Here is a 13,552-nt window from a genome sequence, read left to right as displayed (position 1 = left end):
AAAATAAAATAAAATAAAATAAAATAAAATAAAATAAAATAAAATAAAATAAAATAAAATAAAATAAAATAAAATAAAATAAAAATACTTCCGGAAATGAAAACTATGGATTTCCGGTTCCGGGTCAACGCCCCATTTGCCATCGGGCAGCAGACCCGAATGTTAGAGACGCATTATTTCATAGTGAAAAGCGTTTTCTGACCATGGACTCAAAGAAAAACCCGGTGACGGATGGATTGGATGACATTAAAAAATCTATCGCTGTCTTGGCTGAGGACGTGGTGAACTGTAAGCTCCAACAGCAGCAGCTTCTGGAGCTCCTGTTGGAGGAGCGGAACCGGCAACTAGCCCGGAATGAGAGAAAAAACAAGAAGCTCGCCGAGCTCGAGAGAAGAGCGGACGAACAGGAGCAACTCGCCAGATTCAATAACCTGGTAATCCCTGGACTAAACGTGCCCGATGAAGTGGACAAAGGCTCCCCGGAGCAGCATGGGGAGGCTCGCCGCCCCCTCCCCAGGAGAAGAGAGTCTGATAAACAAACGAACATCCAAAGGGCTGAGAATCGAAAACACAAAATCGCTTTGGTGAAGCAGGGAAAGAAACTAAAGGGGACTGACGTGTGACGTTCTCTGGACTCACGAGGTGAGAAACTATACTCCACAAGGACATCAAAAATCAACACATTATCTGAGAACAGAGAGTTCTGAAGAGTGAACAGCTTGACCTCCATTTATTCAATTACTCTCATAACAGCTTATAAAAAGACATCCACCCTAAAATCTTTTTTTTTTGTCAACCAATCACAATCAAATGTTCACCTTTAAATTCGTAAGTGGTTGTCTCTCTGCGTTCTAGATGGTTCATCTTCCCTCCTCCATCCCGTTCTCCACCAGGAGTGATGCTATATTTTGGTCTGACCTTCAACCACCATCAGCCTTAAGATTCTGGGGTCCAAGTTTATCTCGAGCATGAAGACTTGATTATGGATTTATTTCAAAGGCATTCCTAATATCTGTCTTTAAGTGAACATTGTCAGTTGCCAAGTAACATTTTATTTGAATGAAAGATTGAAGTTTCACTCTGAAAATTTTGTTTTTTTTTAAATTGTTTTTTTGGTATTGCAAACAATAAAGTATATTTATGATAATTAAGATAAGACATTTAAATTATTATTGTTTGAGCAAATCACAGATTCAACCATTTCTGCTCGCTGCACAAGAAGATGGGACATCAAACCCGAGAGAAGTCGCGATCCAGCAGACCAACCTCAAACACATCCTCGTCCAGCAGTCTCGTCCCAAACACCGTGACGCCGTCTGTGCTGATGTGGGGATCAAAACCTCTTAGCAGGTCCAGGGTGTCCACCTTCTCACAGTCTACATAGAGAGTCACCGACTGGCCCTCCACACTGTAGGCCACTCTGTGCCATCTGGAGAAGACACACAAATACAGTCAACTCAGGAAGCGCTAAAGAGCTCATTCCTTCTTAGACTATCATTCTCTGAGTAGAAAAATATTAAAATTAGATTAATTCAAAAATAGATTTCTTTTAAAGTCTATACGCTTTTTCCAAAGTTGCAGATAAATATTTTTAAAAAGTTCACGACTTAATTTGATTATCTACTAAATATCAGACACAATAATGATAAAGAGACAAAGCATTAATGCTTCTTCCATTAAAAATTACTAACTAAAAACAGTCCGTCATTAATTTAGCTCTTTTTATGCTGAAAAAAGATGTAGCAAACCATGATACTCATTTCCTTAGCGTTTCAGATTATTTGATCCGCTATTATGTAGGGATGGGAGTATCAATACCCTATTGAGGTATTCATAAATGAGAAAATAAAAATGCATGTGTCCGTTCTAGCTATTCTTGCTCGTTAGGCAAGTTACTCCTCTGTTTTTGTGCTGAAACACCCCCCAACCCACAGCATGCTGATCTGCTCCATCAGTCACATGACCAGAGGAGCCATGAAAGTATCGATGTTACTCTTAGCATCACCCTAGTACAGCATGAGAAGCTGATTTTAGAAAGAACATTTTTGTATTTTTGCACATTAAAGTTGTTACCTGGCCAGTTTTGTATGGCATTTGTTTTTAGGATAAGAAATATTAAAGATAAAATCACCACAGACTATTTACTAGTAATTGGTTTTGAATATTTTATGCAAAAATTAATCAGTATAATATAGAATCTCAAAAGTGTAGTATTGCCTATCACTATTGCCATATCTCCATGAAAAACACCTTAAGCTCCTCAATAACAAGCCTTGTTTAACTACGTGTTCATCTTCACCTCATATAGCCTAAAGACCCTTTCCAACTTTATTTGTTTCTATAGTAAAGTCACTTCCTGTCTTTTAATTATGATTGTGCAGCTTTTAGCCAAAATCAAAAAAGCTGTTGTTTTTAAGATATATTTTCTGCAGCACAGCAGGAATTTATTAGAAATTTGCTTCTTGAAGTTTAAGGTGGGAAAGGTTGAAGTCAGCCTATCGCTAATTTCCCAACATTCCTTTGTCTACGTTCTCTCCCACTAGCTTATAGCACCTCACAACTCTAGGATAACATTAGCATAGCAGAAAAACGACAAGCAGTATTGAAGCTATCCACCCAGATGACGAGAATTAAGACATTAATGGATGTATTTGTCTGCAAGTGGATGCCTCAGAATTTTAGCAGAGAAAGGAGACTTTGGCTCCACCCTTGCTGCACCACAGACCCATGCTTTTTCAAACCACGGGTCTTTGCCTGCTCCTGATCCAACACAATTCGAATAAAGAAATACTTGGAAATAAAGTTTTAATATTAAATATTTTTATATATGTCCTCCATCATGAGACAAATGCTACAATAACATGTTAAAAACACCAAAAACATTTTTTTTTAATTGGAGTGGGTCTTTAAGCACATTAAAAACGAATGAGATGATGATGGATTTTAGCATGAAAAACAAATGATTCCATAAAATGTTTGACATGTTTGATGTTGAAAGTGTCCCCTCCGTCAAATATCATGGAGGTCACCTTGACCTCAAACTAGACTGGTCCGTGCAGATATGGCCTCTTACAAGAAAGGTAAGAGCAGACTTTTTGCAGGACAAAATGTTCAAGAGGGGTGTGTCGGTGTAGGATAAGGTGGTTCACTCTGAGGTGACAACTGGATTTTAAATGGATGAGTTTTACATTGTCTATGGGGCAGCATTTTAAGCATTTATTTCATTCTGGTGTTCATTTTTGTAATAATACTATTACAATTTTATTATTGATTTTTGCCTAATTTTATTTATTCATTCATTAGCTTGTTCTGGGTCATATATTTAAATGATCCACACTATTCTGATGGGATATTCAGTCCAAAAGTGTCTGTGGTACTCACTTGCCATCAGCCAGGTTGACCTTTCTGAAGGTGGGATAAAATTCTGGAGTTGGTTGACCCTTGTGGTCTTCGTACAGGAACACAGGAGAGCGGGCCACTTCTAAACCCAGCTGCTGAGTGCCCTGGTGTACGCAGACACAAAAGACAGCACAAAGTACAGCAAATCATTGATTATCTCTGAAAACATATGTAAATATTAAATAATTCTCTTTGTTTCTGAAGACCCTGGATTAAATTGAATAAACTCTGAATGTTGTGAATCGTTAAGGATGAGCTGATTGAGCAGAACCTGCATGTTGTTCACACATACCTGTGTGTCATACATGGAGAAGAGGAAAACCTGTGATCCTTTCACAGCTTTCACTGTCGTCATTAGTGAGAAGTTTGCAGGGAATGGGGTATCTTTGGGAACCAAACAGAAGAAATCAGCAAAAAAAAAAAAATTACATTTGGCCTCTGAAACATGCCCACAAACAATAAACAAGCTCACCAGGAAAGAGTTGCTTTGTGGGCACGCTCACTTGGATCTTTCTGTTAATTTTAAAGGAGAGGTCTGTCTCCTTTCTGCCTGTCCTGCTGGTGCACAGCCCTGCTTCCAGTGATACACCCTCCATGTCCTCTGACAGCTCCAGGATCTTCAGGATGTCAATGGGATCAGCTGTGAAGACAAACAATGCCACTGGTGAACCATGGTTTTCCTTTTTTTGTCTTTCCCACACTCTTTCCCGCTAGCTTACAGCCCCTCACAACCCCAAGCTAACATTAGCAGGGCAATAAAAACGACTAGCAATGTTGGAGATATCCAGCCATTTTAAACCAAGTGCCAACTCGAACAAGGAAAAAAAAAAATCATGGATCCATTTGACAAGTAGATGCTTCAGAATGGAGCAAAGCTTGGAGCCTGTGGCTTTTCAAAATTGCTTTTAGATTAAACCTACAATCTTTTTCCAACAACAGTTTTTCATCTGCTCCTGATTCACAATAATTTAAAAAGAAAACACTCAGAAATGCAATTTTAACCTGAATTTTCTTTAAATTTATCCTCCACCGTGAGATGAATTTAAAAAAAAACACAAATTTATTGGAATGGGTCTTTAAAGAAAACATAATAATAAAACACATGATTTAAAGTTTCGTTACACAACATTGTTGTCCCAACATTTCCTCAAATCACACTCAGTAGCTGCAAACGTGCTTTTGCACAACGATGTGTCTTCAGTGTGAAACTTTAAGCAATTAAAAGTGACAAATTTCGTGTGAGAAGATGCATGGCAAGGTGTGAGTTTGAATCAAGTTTGCATTTGCAAGAAACACCATTGATGCCTGTCCACGTGTGTTATCTAAAGCTAAAATATGACATCAAACAGATTTCAATGAATCCCAACCAAATCAAAGCAACTCCTACATAATCTAGTCATTTTTTTAGACATTTTTTTTCAAAGTTCGCACTACATACTGCAAACTAGCAAGAAACATCCAAATAAGTCAGCTTTTATATCTTACAGAATTCAAGTCTATAGTGTGATAAAATGGCTTCTTGTAGAAGGTCAAATACATTTGCTTGTTGCAGATATTTTATGTGATTACATAATAAAACAGCTTCACTGGCACGGTTCTCAAACCTAGAGGTCTCCACCACACAAACCGCATAGGTAAAGGAAACACTCATCTTTTGTTCTGATAATTTGACCCAACATCAGACAGAGATGCAGACAAACAAACTTAAAAAAAAAAAAGAACAAGACGAGACAAAGAAGCCTGAAGATGCAATTAGAGCAAAAATGCATTACAGATGCACAAACAATGTTAAAAAAAAAAAAAGTAAGTACATCTGCAAGAACAAAACAATGAGTCCAGAGTAGAAAAATCTCCAGCATACTAAAACTTTAGGGAACCTGGTGTGACAGAAAGTAGAAGAATAAATAGTAGGGGAGAGGAGGACATGTCTCTACTGGTGGGACTACTTTCATTCGTATCTCTGGGTCTTACGTAAACCAACCATCTGCCTAGCACCTTTACACACACACACAAATGCACACGCTCTGGTAGGCACACATGAAGCTGGCAAACTATCAAAGTCTGAGAACCAGATGTATTTGTTGCCCTTTATTTCAGTGTATCCGTCTGTTTGCCAGTCTTTGCCTGCTGGCTCTGCATCAGCTTGTAATTCACTCTGTCTCAAGGTTGCTAAAGGTAAAACCAAAGCTATTAAAACTTACAGGTGTTTCATGTTTCCTTTATGGGCTAACAAATAAGTAAAAAACATCTTGATAGTCTGATTTTGTTGCTGTTTTTGTTCCTCTTGCTGCTAACTGCTCTAACTTCCAGCTCCAATGGTGAATGTTTGATGAAACGGTGTCTGTCAGGGAGAACCCAGCTGTCCTCCAAAGTCAGCTCATTCCAGGCAGATGTATCTAAGAATCTCAAGCTCTTTTTTCCTTTGCTGCAGGGCTGCATCCGTGCCCTCACTTGTAAGATTTGTGTGGTTCCCTTTTGCAAATGTAAAATCAGTGCCAATGCAACAGTTGGATTAAATATTTACAGTGAACAGGTGTCTGACTTCCCCCAAAACAGCATAAAGAGTGAGGTCGACAGATGGAGCTTTGAGTGATCACCAAGGTACTTAAAATTTATTTGCAATAACTCTGTTTGAGAAGTCTGTTCTAGCAAAGAGAGAGGATTTAACTCTGTTCCACTATCGACTCGTTTCCACTGTGCAGTCTGGTACGGTCAAGTTAATTATGGTAAGCAATTCCACTCAGTTAAGCCTCGCTTCCACTGAGTGGTTTATTTTTCATGGCGCATATGTGAAGTAGACTGCTAGCGTGCCATTGCATCATTGGAGTGCGACGACTAGAAAAGCAACAACAATGAAGGTCATCAAGAAGGAATTTTCAATTTAAACTCATGACCGAAAGAGTACACAGGAAAGTTTAAAACCCAAATCCTTCCAAACTGTATCCCTAAAACTACTGGTATTGGTATAATGAAGTTCATCATCCACCAGAAAGAACTTGTTGTTAGCATATCTTATCAGTTATCAAAGGATTCAATTTAAAAAACTGGGTCATGACAGATCCTCAGTATAGTCACTCCAGACTGTTTAACCTTAACCCCCACAGAACATCTTTTTGGGTTTACTGTGGATGAATCTGCCAACTGCTCAACAGGGTGTGGTGCAAAGGTAGACTGGTCAACCTCTGATTGGAGAATTGAAGGCCCAGTTCCCGCCCTGTCCGCCCATATGTCAAAGTATCACTGCGCAAGACACCAAACTCAAATTTCTACATTTCAGATGTGGAGTGTTCGTTTCATTTTGTCCATGTCGGTACACCCTGAACAGGTTCAGAGTAACCTCCCTCAAGAGGGAATTCTACAATCTCACAAGATACCATAACATGTGATTCTTCAATTGCAGTTGAAAAGCAGCAGAACTCAGAGCCTATTCAAACATGACCTGCAGCACTATTGGCTATACTTGAATCCCCTGTGCTTGATCTGTCCTGTTTTCACCAAAGACTTGCTGTTAGGACCAGCAGCTCATGACAACTAACAAAAGTTCACATCAGCTGTACTATCTGTAGATACAACTTCCTCTTTAATGAGTCAGATATCAGAGATGTTACCTTAAATCGTCTCACTACACCGCAGACTTCTCAACACACAAAGCAGATTAAAGAAAATATTTGTTCACTTATTCACCAAACAAGATTCAATGGCAGGATTTTATAGATAACATTCACATTTAACCCTTTAACTACCCCCCCCCAAAAAAAACAAAACAAAAGAAAAAAAAATGTTTTTTTTTTCTCCTGCTTATTGACTTTGTATGGAACTCCTAAAGGGACATCAAAGTAAAAAAGTTAAAAAAAGTTTTTTCTAAAAACACTTTGGGGCTCTGTAAAAAAATTAAAGTAATATATATATATATATATATATATATATTGGTTAGTCACTCATGCACACCAGATGGTAACTGTTTTTTTTAATCAAAATAAAAATGATGTTCTGTTATTAATTGACTCACACAGGTTAGTATCTACTGTACAATCATTACTATGATTATGAAAGGCAAAAGTGAATGATTAGTGAAACAGGCACAACTGCACCATTCCCAAAATGGCTAAAGTTAAGGAAATATTTAGTTGATTCCATCCATGAGACCACCTGCCAAATTAAAGAATAAGGCATAAATTTGAGCTCTGATAAAAATTAAACCGCTCAATTTCATTCACTTACTGCCCTACTCACACACAAATTTGCTTTAAAAATAAAGTAAAGCAGTATAATAAAAATAAAAAAACAGGCTTAGCTATAGTAATAGCTATTATAGTTAAGAATTTTCCATAAGTTGCATGCAGACATTTACAGAAAAGTCACTGTCAGCTCTTCGTCTAGAAGAGAAGTCTCAGTTGTACAAACTAAGAAATGAAAAGCAGCGCTAACAATAGGATCCATAAGAGGACAAGACAGGACATGGAAGCTCTTGCTTTGTTTGCACATCAGAATTACTATCTTGCGCTTTCCTTTGTTGCTTATGAATAAGTACGAGCAAGTTTAAAATAACAAGCATTTACAGCAGAGCTAAAAAGTATTTGTGACAGTTTCTGCAAGTTCTTGCACTTAAAAAGATGATGTCAGTAATGTTCACCAAAGACACACTTCACCTGTAACAAACAACAAAAGCATAGGAAAAATATTGTATGATTTTTAAGAAACAATTAAGCGTAATGGGGCAGAGAATAAAGAGTTTGTTTCTCCAAACAAGAAAGAATTGTGCCTTTTAATGACCAGTCACTTCTTCTTTAAGGAGGTTTTTCGTCCTTCACAAATTGACCTGGCTATCACCTATCTGTCTAAAAGACACTCATCCATACTCTTAGACGGTCAGACTGTAATTTCACTGTGAAGCATGAGGGTGGAAGCATCATGATTTGGGGCTGCTTTTCTGCAAAGGGACCAGAATAACTATTTGATACAGATAAAGGGGAGAATGGGGTCATGTATGATGAGATTTTGGACAAAAACCTCTTGGAGTCAGTGAGAACATTAAGGATGAAACATGCTGGATTTTCCAGCTTGACAATGATCTCAAATCCATTACTTGGGCAGCGGAGGAGTGGCTGGGGTGGCCTAACCAGTGTCTGGACCTCAATTTAATTAAAAACCTGTGGAGGGAGTTAAAAAGTCTGTTGTTTAGCAACATCATAGCTCTTGAGAAGATCTGCATGGAGAAATGGACCAAAATAGAGATGAAGAATCAGTGCAAACCTGGTGAAAACCTACAGGAAAACCTTTGACTTCTGTATTCAGGTGAACTTTTGTTATTGATACAATTCATATTTTCTGCACCATTTATAAATAAATTATTTCAAATCACACAACATGATTTCTTGGGTTCTTTGTATGCATTTTATCTCTCACCATAGAAGTGTATCAGTGATGATAATTACAGACCCCCAAATTAATATTTTAATACGGAATCAGCCAAATACTTGCTTGCCCCACTGTACATACAGACATACCATTCATTTGCTGTGGTGCATTCACATGGGGGAGGGGGGTCTGTTCTCTCTCAGTCACTACTGATACCTGAGGCTCTAAGATGGCGTGAAGGGCATTATGATCTACATGCACACACATGCAGAGTATGTTGTGAAGCACTACAGGAGGCAGTACCTGTTTTGGAGCAGAAAGGCCCAAACTGTAAAACATTGCTTACTGTCCACGTTTTTCCATTTCCTGTCATAACCAACAACTAATACGTTGCTGAATAAAAGTTTAAAATCTTTAAAAAACTGCAGTTATGTGATGATGCCCTTAGTAAAAAGTAGGCTAGTCCATTGAAGGGTAGCCTACTACTACTTAAAGTGAGGCTGTAAACTTGAAGTTTAGTTTTTGTAATATTTATACAGAAATAGTCAGTTATAATACTTCCTACACCTCGCATACATGGTCTATAGTAGCAGGGGTCTTTAACTCAAATTTAAAAAGGTCCAGTTAGGAAAAAAATGTTTTGAAGTTAAGGTCCGAAAACTGATGTCTAAATATTTAATGTAATATATTTGTAAGTAGTTGAGGATTAGTGGCACATCTGATTGTAATTAATAACTGACTCTCACCTCAAATTAATTCAGTACAATTTAAAACTTTTTGACAGTATTTAATGTAGCATAACATAAACGCATGGAACTGTTCTACACACACACACAACAGGAACTCTACCTGAACAATCATCAAGAAAATTAGACAAAAGCAGGTTCCACTAGCCCTCATTAGCTTCTTCCACAAATTAAACACAGACAAATATACATCTGAACAAATGTTAAAAGTTTTTCAGTCTATCAGGGTTGCATTTTAAAACTCCACACAGGAATATTGTCTCTCCTAATCTGAACAGATTCCTGCCTAATTCCACATTTTTGTGGATAAAATGTCCCTTTTAAAAGTTTCCTCAGTTCAGAAATATCTTCAGCAGGTCAGCAACTTTATTTGATTCAATCTTCATTCTCGGTCAAATTTTTGTAGTTGCTTTAAACATAGACATTATGACTTCATTTGTGACTTTTGAGATGTACTGAATAAATAAAGCATAAACAAAATGACACAACCGTCAAAAACTGGTATTTTCTGAGTAGAATAATAAACACGAAGCCATCATGTCTGTAACTTTATTATTGTGAGACTATGTGAAACATTCAAGAATCTATCATATTATGCAGAGCAGTTTGGTACATGGAAACCACCATCTCCATAAATTTATATTTGGAGGAAGACTCCTGGTTGTGTCTGTAAACAGCAGCTTTCTGTTTCTCTGAAGTGAAAAGCTCTTTTTCAGGTTCTTCACGGACTCATTTCTCCTCAAAGAAACTCAAAATGTGTCCATTTATGACCACTTGATGGTGAGAATGAATTGCAATGACAAGAAGAGCTCCACCATTTAAAATGGAGGCGCCCATCATATTAGTTTTGCGTCAAGTTCAGACCCAGATGCTAGGTCAGCACGACTCAACATCTGGGTCAGAATCCTGACCCAGAGGCTGAACCGACATCAGGGTCTGGATCCAGACCGCAGTCTGCCAGTTAGGGACCCTACTTGCTATACTTTATAAAATCAACTACTACTTCCACAAAGGTACATTAGGTAAAAACACAAACCTATTAAACCAAAGGGTTGTCATAAATGAATTATTGAACACATACCAGAGTTTATCGATCAGGCAGCAGTTTTCAGTCATTAAAGCTAACAAGCTAAAATTAGCTATGATATAAATTAGCTGTATTAGCATACAAATTGATTTGACTGTTTTTGATTACTTTTGTTAATATAAGCATTAGTTTTGTTTAAAGTTCTTTAGCTTCTAGCTCAATGCTTTTTGTCACATAATCCTTACTTTGTTGCAGTCTGCATTTTTTTTAAATAAACTTTACTTTTTGATTGTAGCATCCAGAAACTCAATAGTTGCTTTGATGTCACAATTTCTAAGGTAGTGGTGTTGTTTTCACTTAAACCAGTAATTAACCTCATTAGACTAAAACTGAGCTTTATTCCCTCTTTTTGTTTTCTTGTTTTTGCCTCTGTGACGCATGGATGTATAGTTGTGTGGTCAGTGTGGTTGAAACCAGCTGTGTCCCCTTGATACTGGAGGCATTTATTGTACACATAATAGTTTTTGGATTTTTTGAGAACTAGAATTTTAGATTAAAGCTCCTGCTAATATTATAGGATGCTTTGCTTGGAAGTACAACCCTGTCGAAACCTTATTGGACCTCCAGTGAGTGGGTACGGAACCAAAAGTAAAGACACCTACATTTTTAAAATGCCTAACTAGAACAGTATGAATGGAAAGTTATCACAGAATAGCCGGGTTGTTTAAGTAGGATTTTAGTAAAACACAATCTGCTGCTTTAAGGCATCAGTAGTTCTGAGAAAGGTGATCATGACTTGCAACAATCACATACCTCCACCTTGACCCTCAAATCAAAGAGAAGCTATGTGGAGTATTGATGCTGCAAAACACTCCAACAACGTAACTGGCACCACACTGAATCAATACAGATTTTCTGGAAACCAGATGAGAGTGCCTTTGTATGCATGCAATTGAACGCTGGGTAGGTTCTTTAATTGTGAATGCGGTGGCTGTAAAAGTGTGTTTGTGATTAGCCTGTCATTATCTCAGTACTGAAGAAGAATGCAAGATACTTTTTGCAGGAACAAGAACTGGGCTTGGTCAAAGGCAATAAGACAGGAAACAAAAACGGCACTAACATTAAGATCCTGTCTTTACAGCCTTTTGATTACTTTCATTTTAAGACAAAATCAAACAAAAATGGACCAAATCTAAAGAAATGATGAGGAAAATATGGGTAGAGAAAGGATTAAAATAGGAGCATGTGCTTCTTTTCCTCCCAGTTCAGCTGGTTTTGATCAAAGAAACAGACTTTAAATGTCTCCTGCTGTCGGCCAAACATACAAAGGCTTTTACCTAACGCAGCCTTTTTCAATGTTCAGAGCAAAAAGCTGCAGGACAGACAGACACGTGATCCTCACCTCTTTCTAGGATTGTGCTGAAAACACAGCTTATCATTATTCTCATTACTTCAGTTGGTCCTATCCTGTATACACAAGTGCACAACGGTTCTGCCTCCAACGCTTCTCCCCGAGACTACATCAATGTTTGCCCACCACAGGCTTCAAAGTCTTTGGGAATGCCTCAACAGCCCTCCAGACAAGAGTGTGTTCTGGTTCTGCTGGATGCTGCTTCTTACAGTGACTTTGATTTAGAAAAAAAAAGAAGAAGAATGAAATCAATTCCATACAAGGAGGTTTTCATAGCTTTGATGTCCTACCAAAAATAGCTTTATCGAGTTATATTACAAGTGTTTGTCAAAACAATAATATGAATTTATGACAGTTTTTGGACAAAAATTGATGATATGAAAGGATTTGGCTGTAATTAATTGCAAGCTCTTTCTGGTTTAAATAGATCAACTACATAATTAATCTTTTGGGGCAAAATAAAACTTTTATTTTTAATACTGGCAAAATCACACTCTATTATAAGAGTGAGAACCTGGTCACTAAAGATTGGTGGCTACTGGTAGCGCTAGCTTTAGCAACCAGAAACTTGTGCTGTCTACTTGGTTTACTCCAAACTATAACAGAGAAAAGGATAGATAGTGGACGAGAATTGGTGAAAATAACAAGATATTTATCTTTATATTTACCTGGCGTTATGCTAACCTCCACCTGAGGATTCATCAGATGCTTGAGAAGTGTTTTTGGCTGTTTTAGACAACAGTCACTTCTTGTTCCCAAAGTATGTTTAGGCTGCAGTGGATGCAGTTTATTTTTTCACAGACAGAATATCTGAGGCAAATACTTATTTTAGATGCTTAGACTGCAGTGGATGCAGTTTATTTTTTCACAGACAGAATATCTGAGGCAAATACTTATTTTAGATGCTTAGACTGCAGTGGATGCAGTTATCTTTTTTAAAGACAGAAGATCTCTTGTGAATAATTTAAGAACCATTACAAAGCTACATTTGTCACACAAAGAGGAGCTTAACTTTCCTTGGGACAAAGACCAGGGTGCAGATAGAGAGGTCATCCAGGTTGCAGGTTCAGTACCCTGTGTCGGAGTGTCTTCCTTGACCAAAACACTGAACATTGCATGTTAGTTATAGACTGATGCCAATGTTTGTGTGAATGGGTGAATGGGACAGTGATTTTAAAGCAAGTGTCATATAAGTGTACACCATTTGCCATTTAACTGGTGAAAACTGAGAGTGTCACATTTATGCAAAAAATAGTAGGTTGATACAGTGAAAGTTCTGCCTTTAACCTCTTAAAATCCCTGCTAATATTTAAGTTGACCCTCTTCACATTTAGCCACAGAGCCCCAAATAAGCAGAATTAACGGTGGTAACATAACCTAAAATATGATGTTCACGCTTGTTTACACCAGGCCTTGAAAGGTTTGAACTGTTCTATGTTAACTTTAGACCAAATATAAACACATGATTTAAATATATATATTTCTAGTTATTTTGGCTGTTTTGGAACAAAAAAAAAAGTTTTAATAATTAATGTTTCTACCTTGGTTTTTCCTTGTAGGATTCACAAAAGGGGAAACTTTCATCTGAAACTCATATAACCCAAGCTATAG

General features: G+C 37.5%; 1 protein-coding gene and 1 long non-coding RNA gene across 2 annotated transcripts in view; one reads left to right on the top strand and one right to left on the bottom strand.

Moving 5' to 3' along the window:
* col5a3b (collagen, type V, alpha 3b) overlaps positions 1-13,552 on the bottom strand; it is a 41,718-nt gene that overhangs the window by 25,616 nt on the left and 2,550 nt on the right. Inside the window, exons 2-5 of the mRNA XM_024259738.2 lie at positions 3,872-4,039; positions 3,692-3,783; positions 3,382-3,503; positions 1,267-1,429 (exon numbers count right to left, since the gene is read on the bottom strand). Coding sequence (XP_024115506.1) covers positions 1,267-1,429; positions 3,382-3,503; positions 3,692-3,783; positions 3,872-4,039 — 545 coding nt within the window. The remainder of the gene's footprint in view (positions 1-1,266; positions 1,430-3,381; positions 3,504-3,691; positions 3,784-3,871; positions 4,040-13,552) is intronic.
* Positions 105-1,151, top strand: LOC112137414. The gene is made up of 2 exons (XR_002917532.2): positions 105-642; positions 856-1,151. It is a non-coding gene; the product is annotated as an uncharacterized LOC112137414 (long non-coding RNA).

This window comes from Oryzias melastigma, linkage group LG1 (assembly GCF_002922805.2).
Source record: "Oryzias melastigma strain HK-1 linkage group LG1, ASM292280v2, whole genome shotgun sequence".
NCBI lineage: Eukaryota > Metazoa > Chordata > Actinopteri > Beloniformes > Adrianichthyidae > Oryzias > Oryzias melastigma.
Note: the sequence above shows the minus strand (reverse complement) of the source record. Positions and strands in the feature narration are given on the sequence as shown.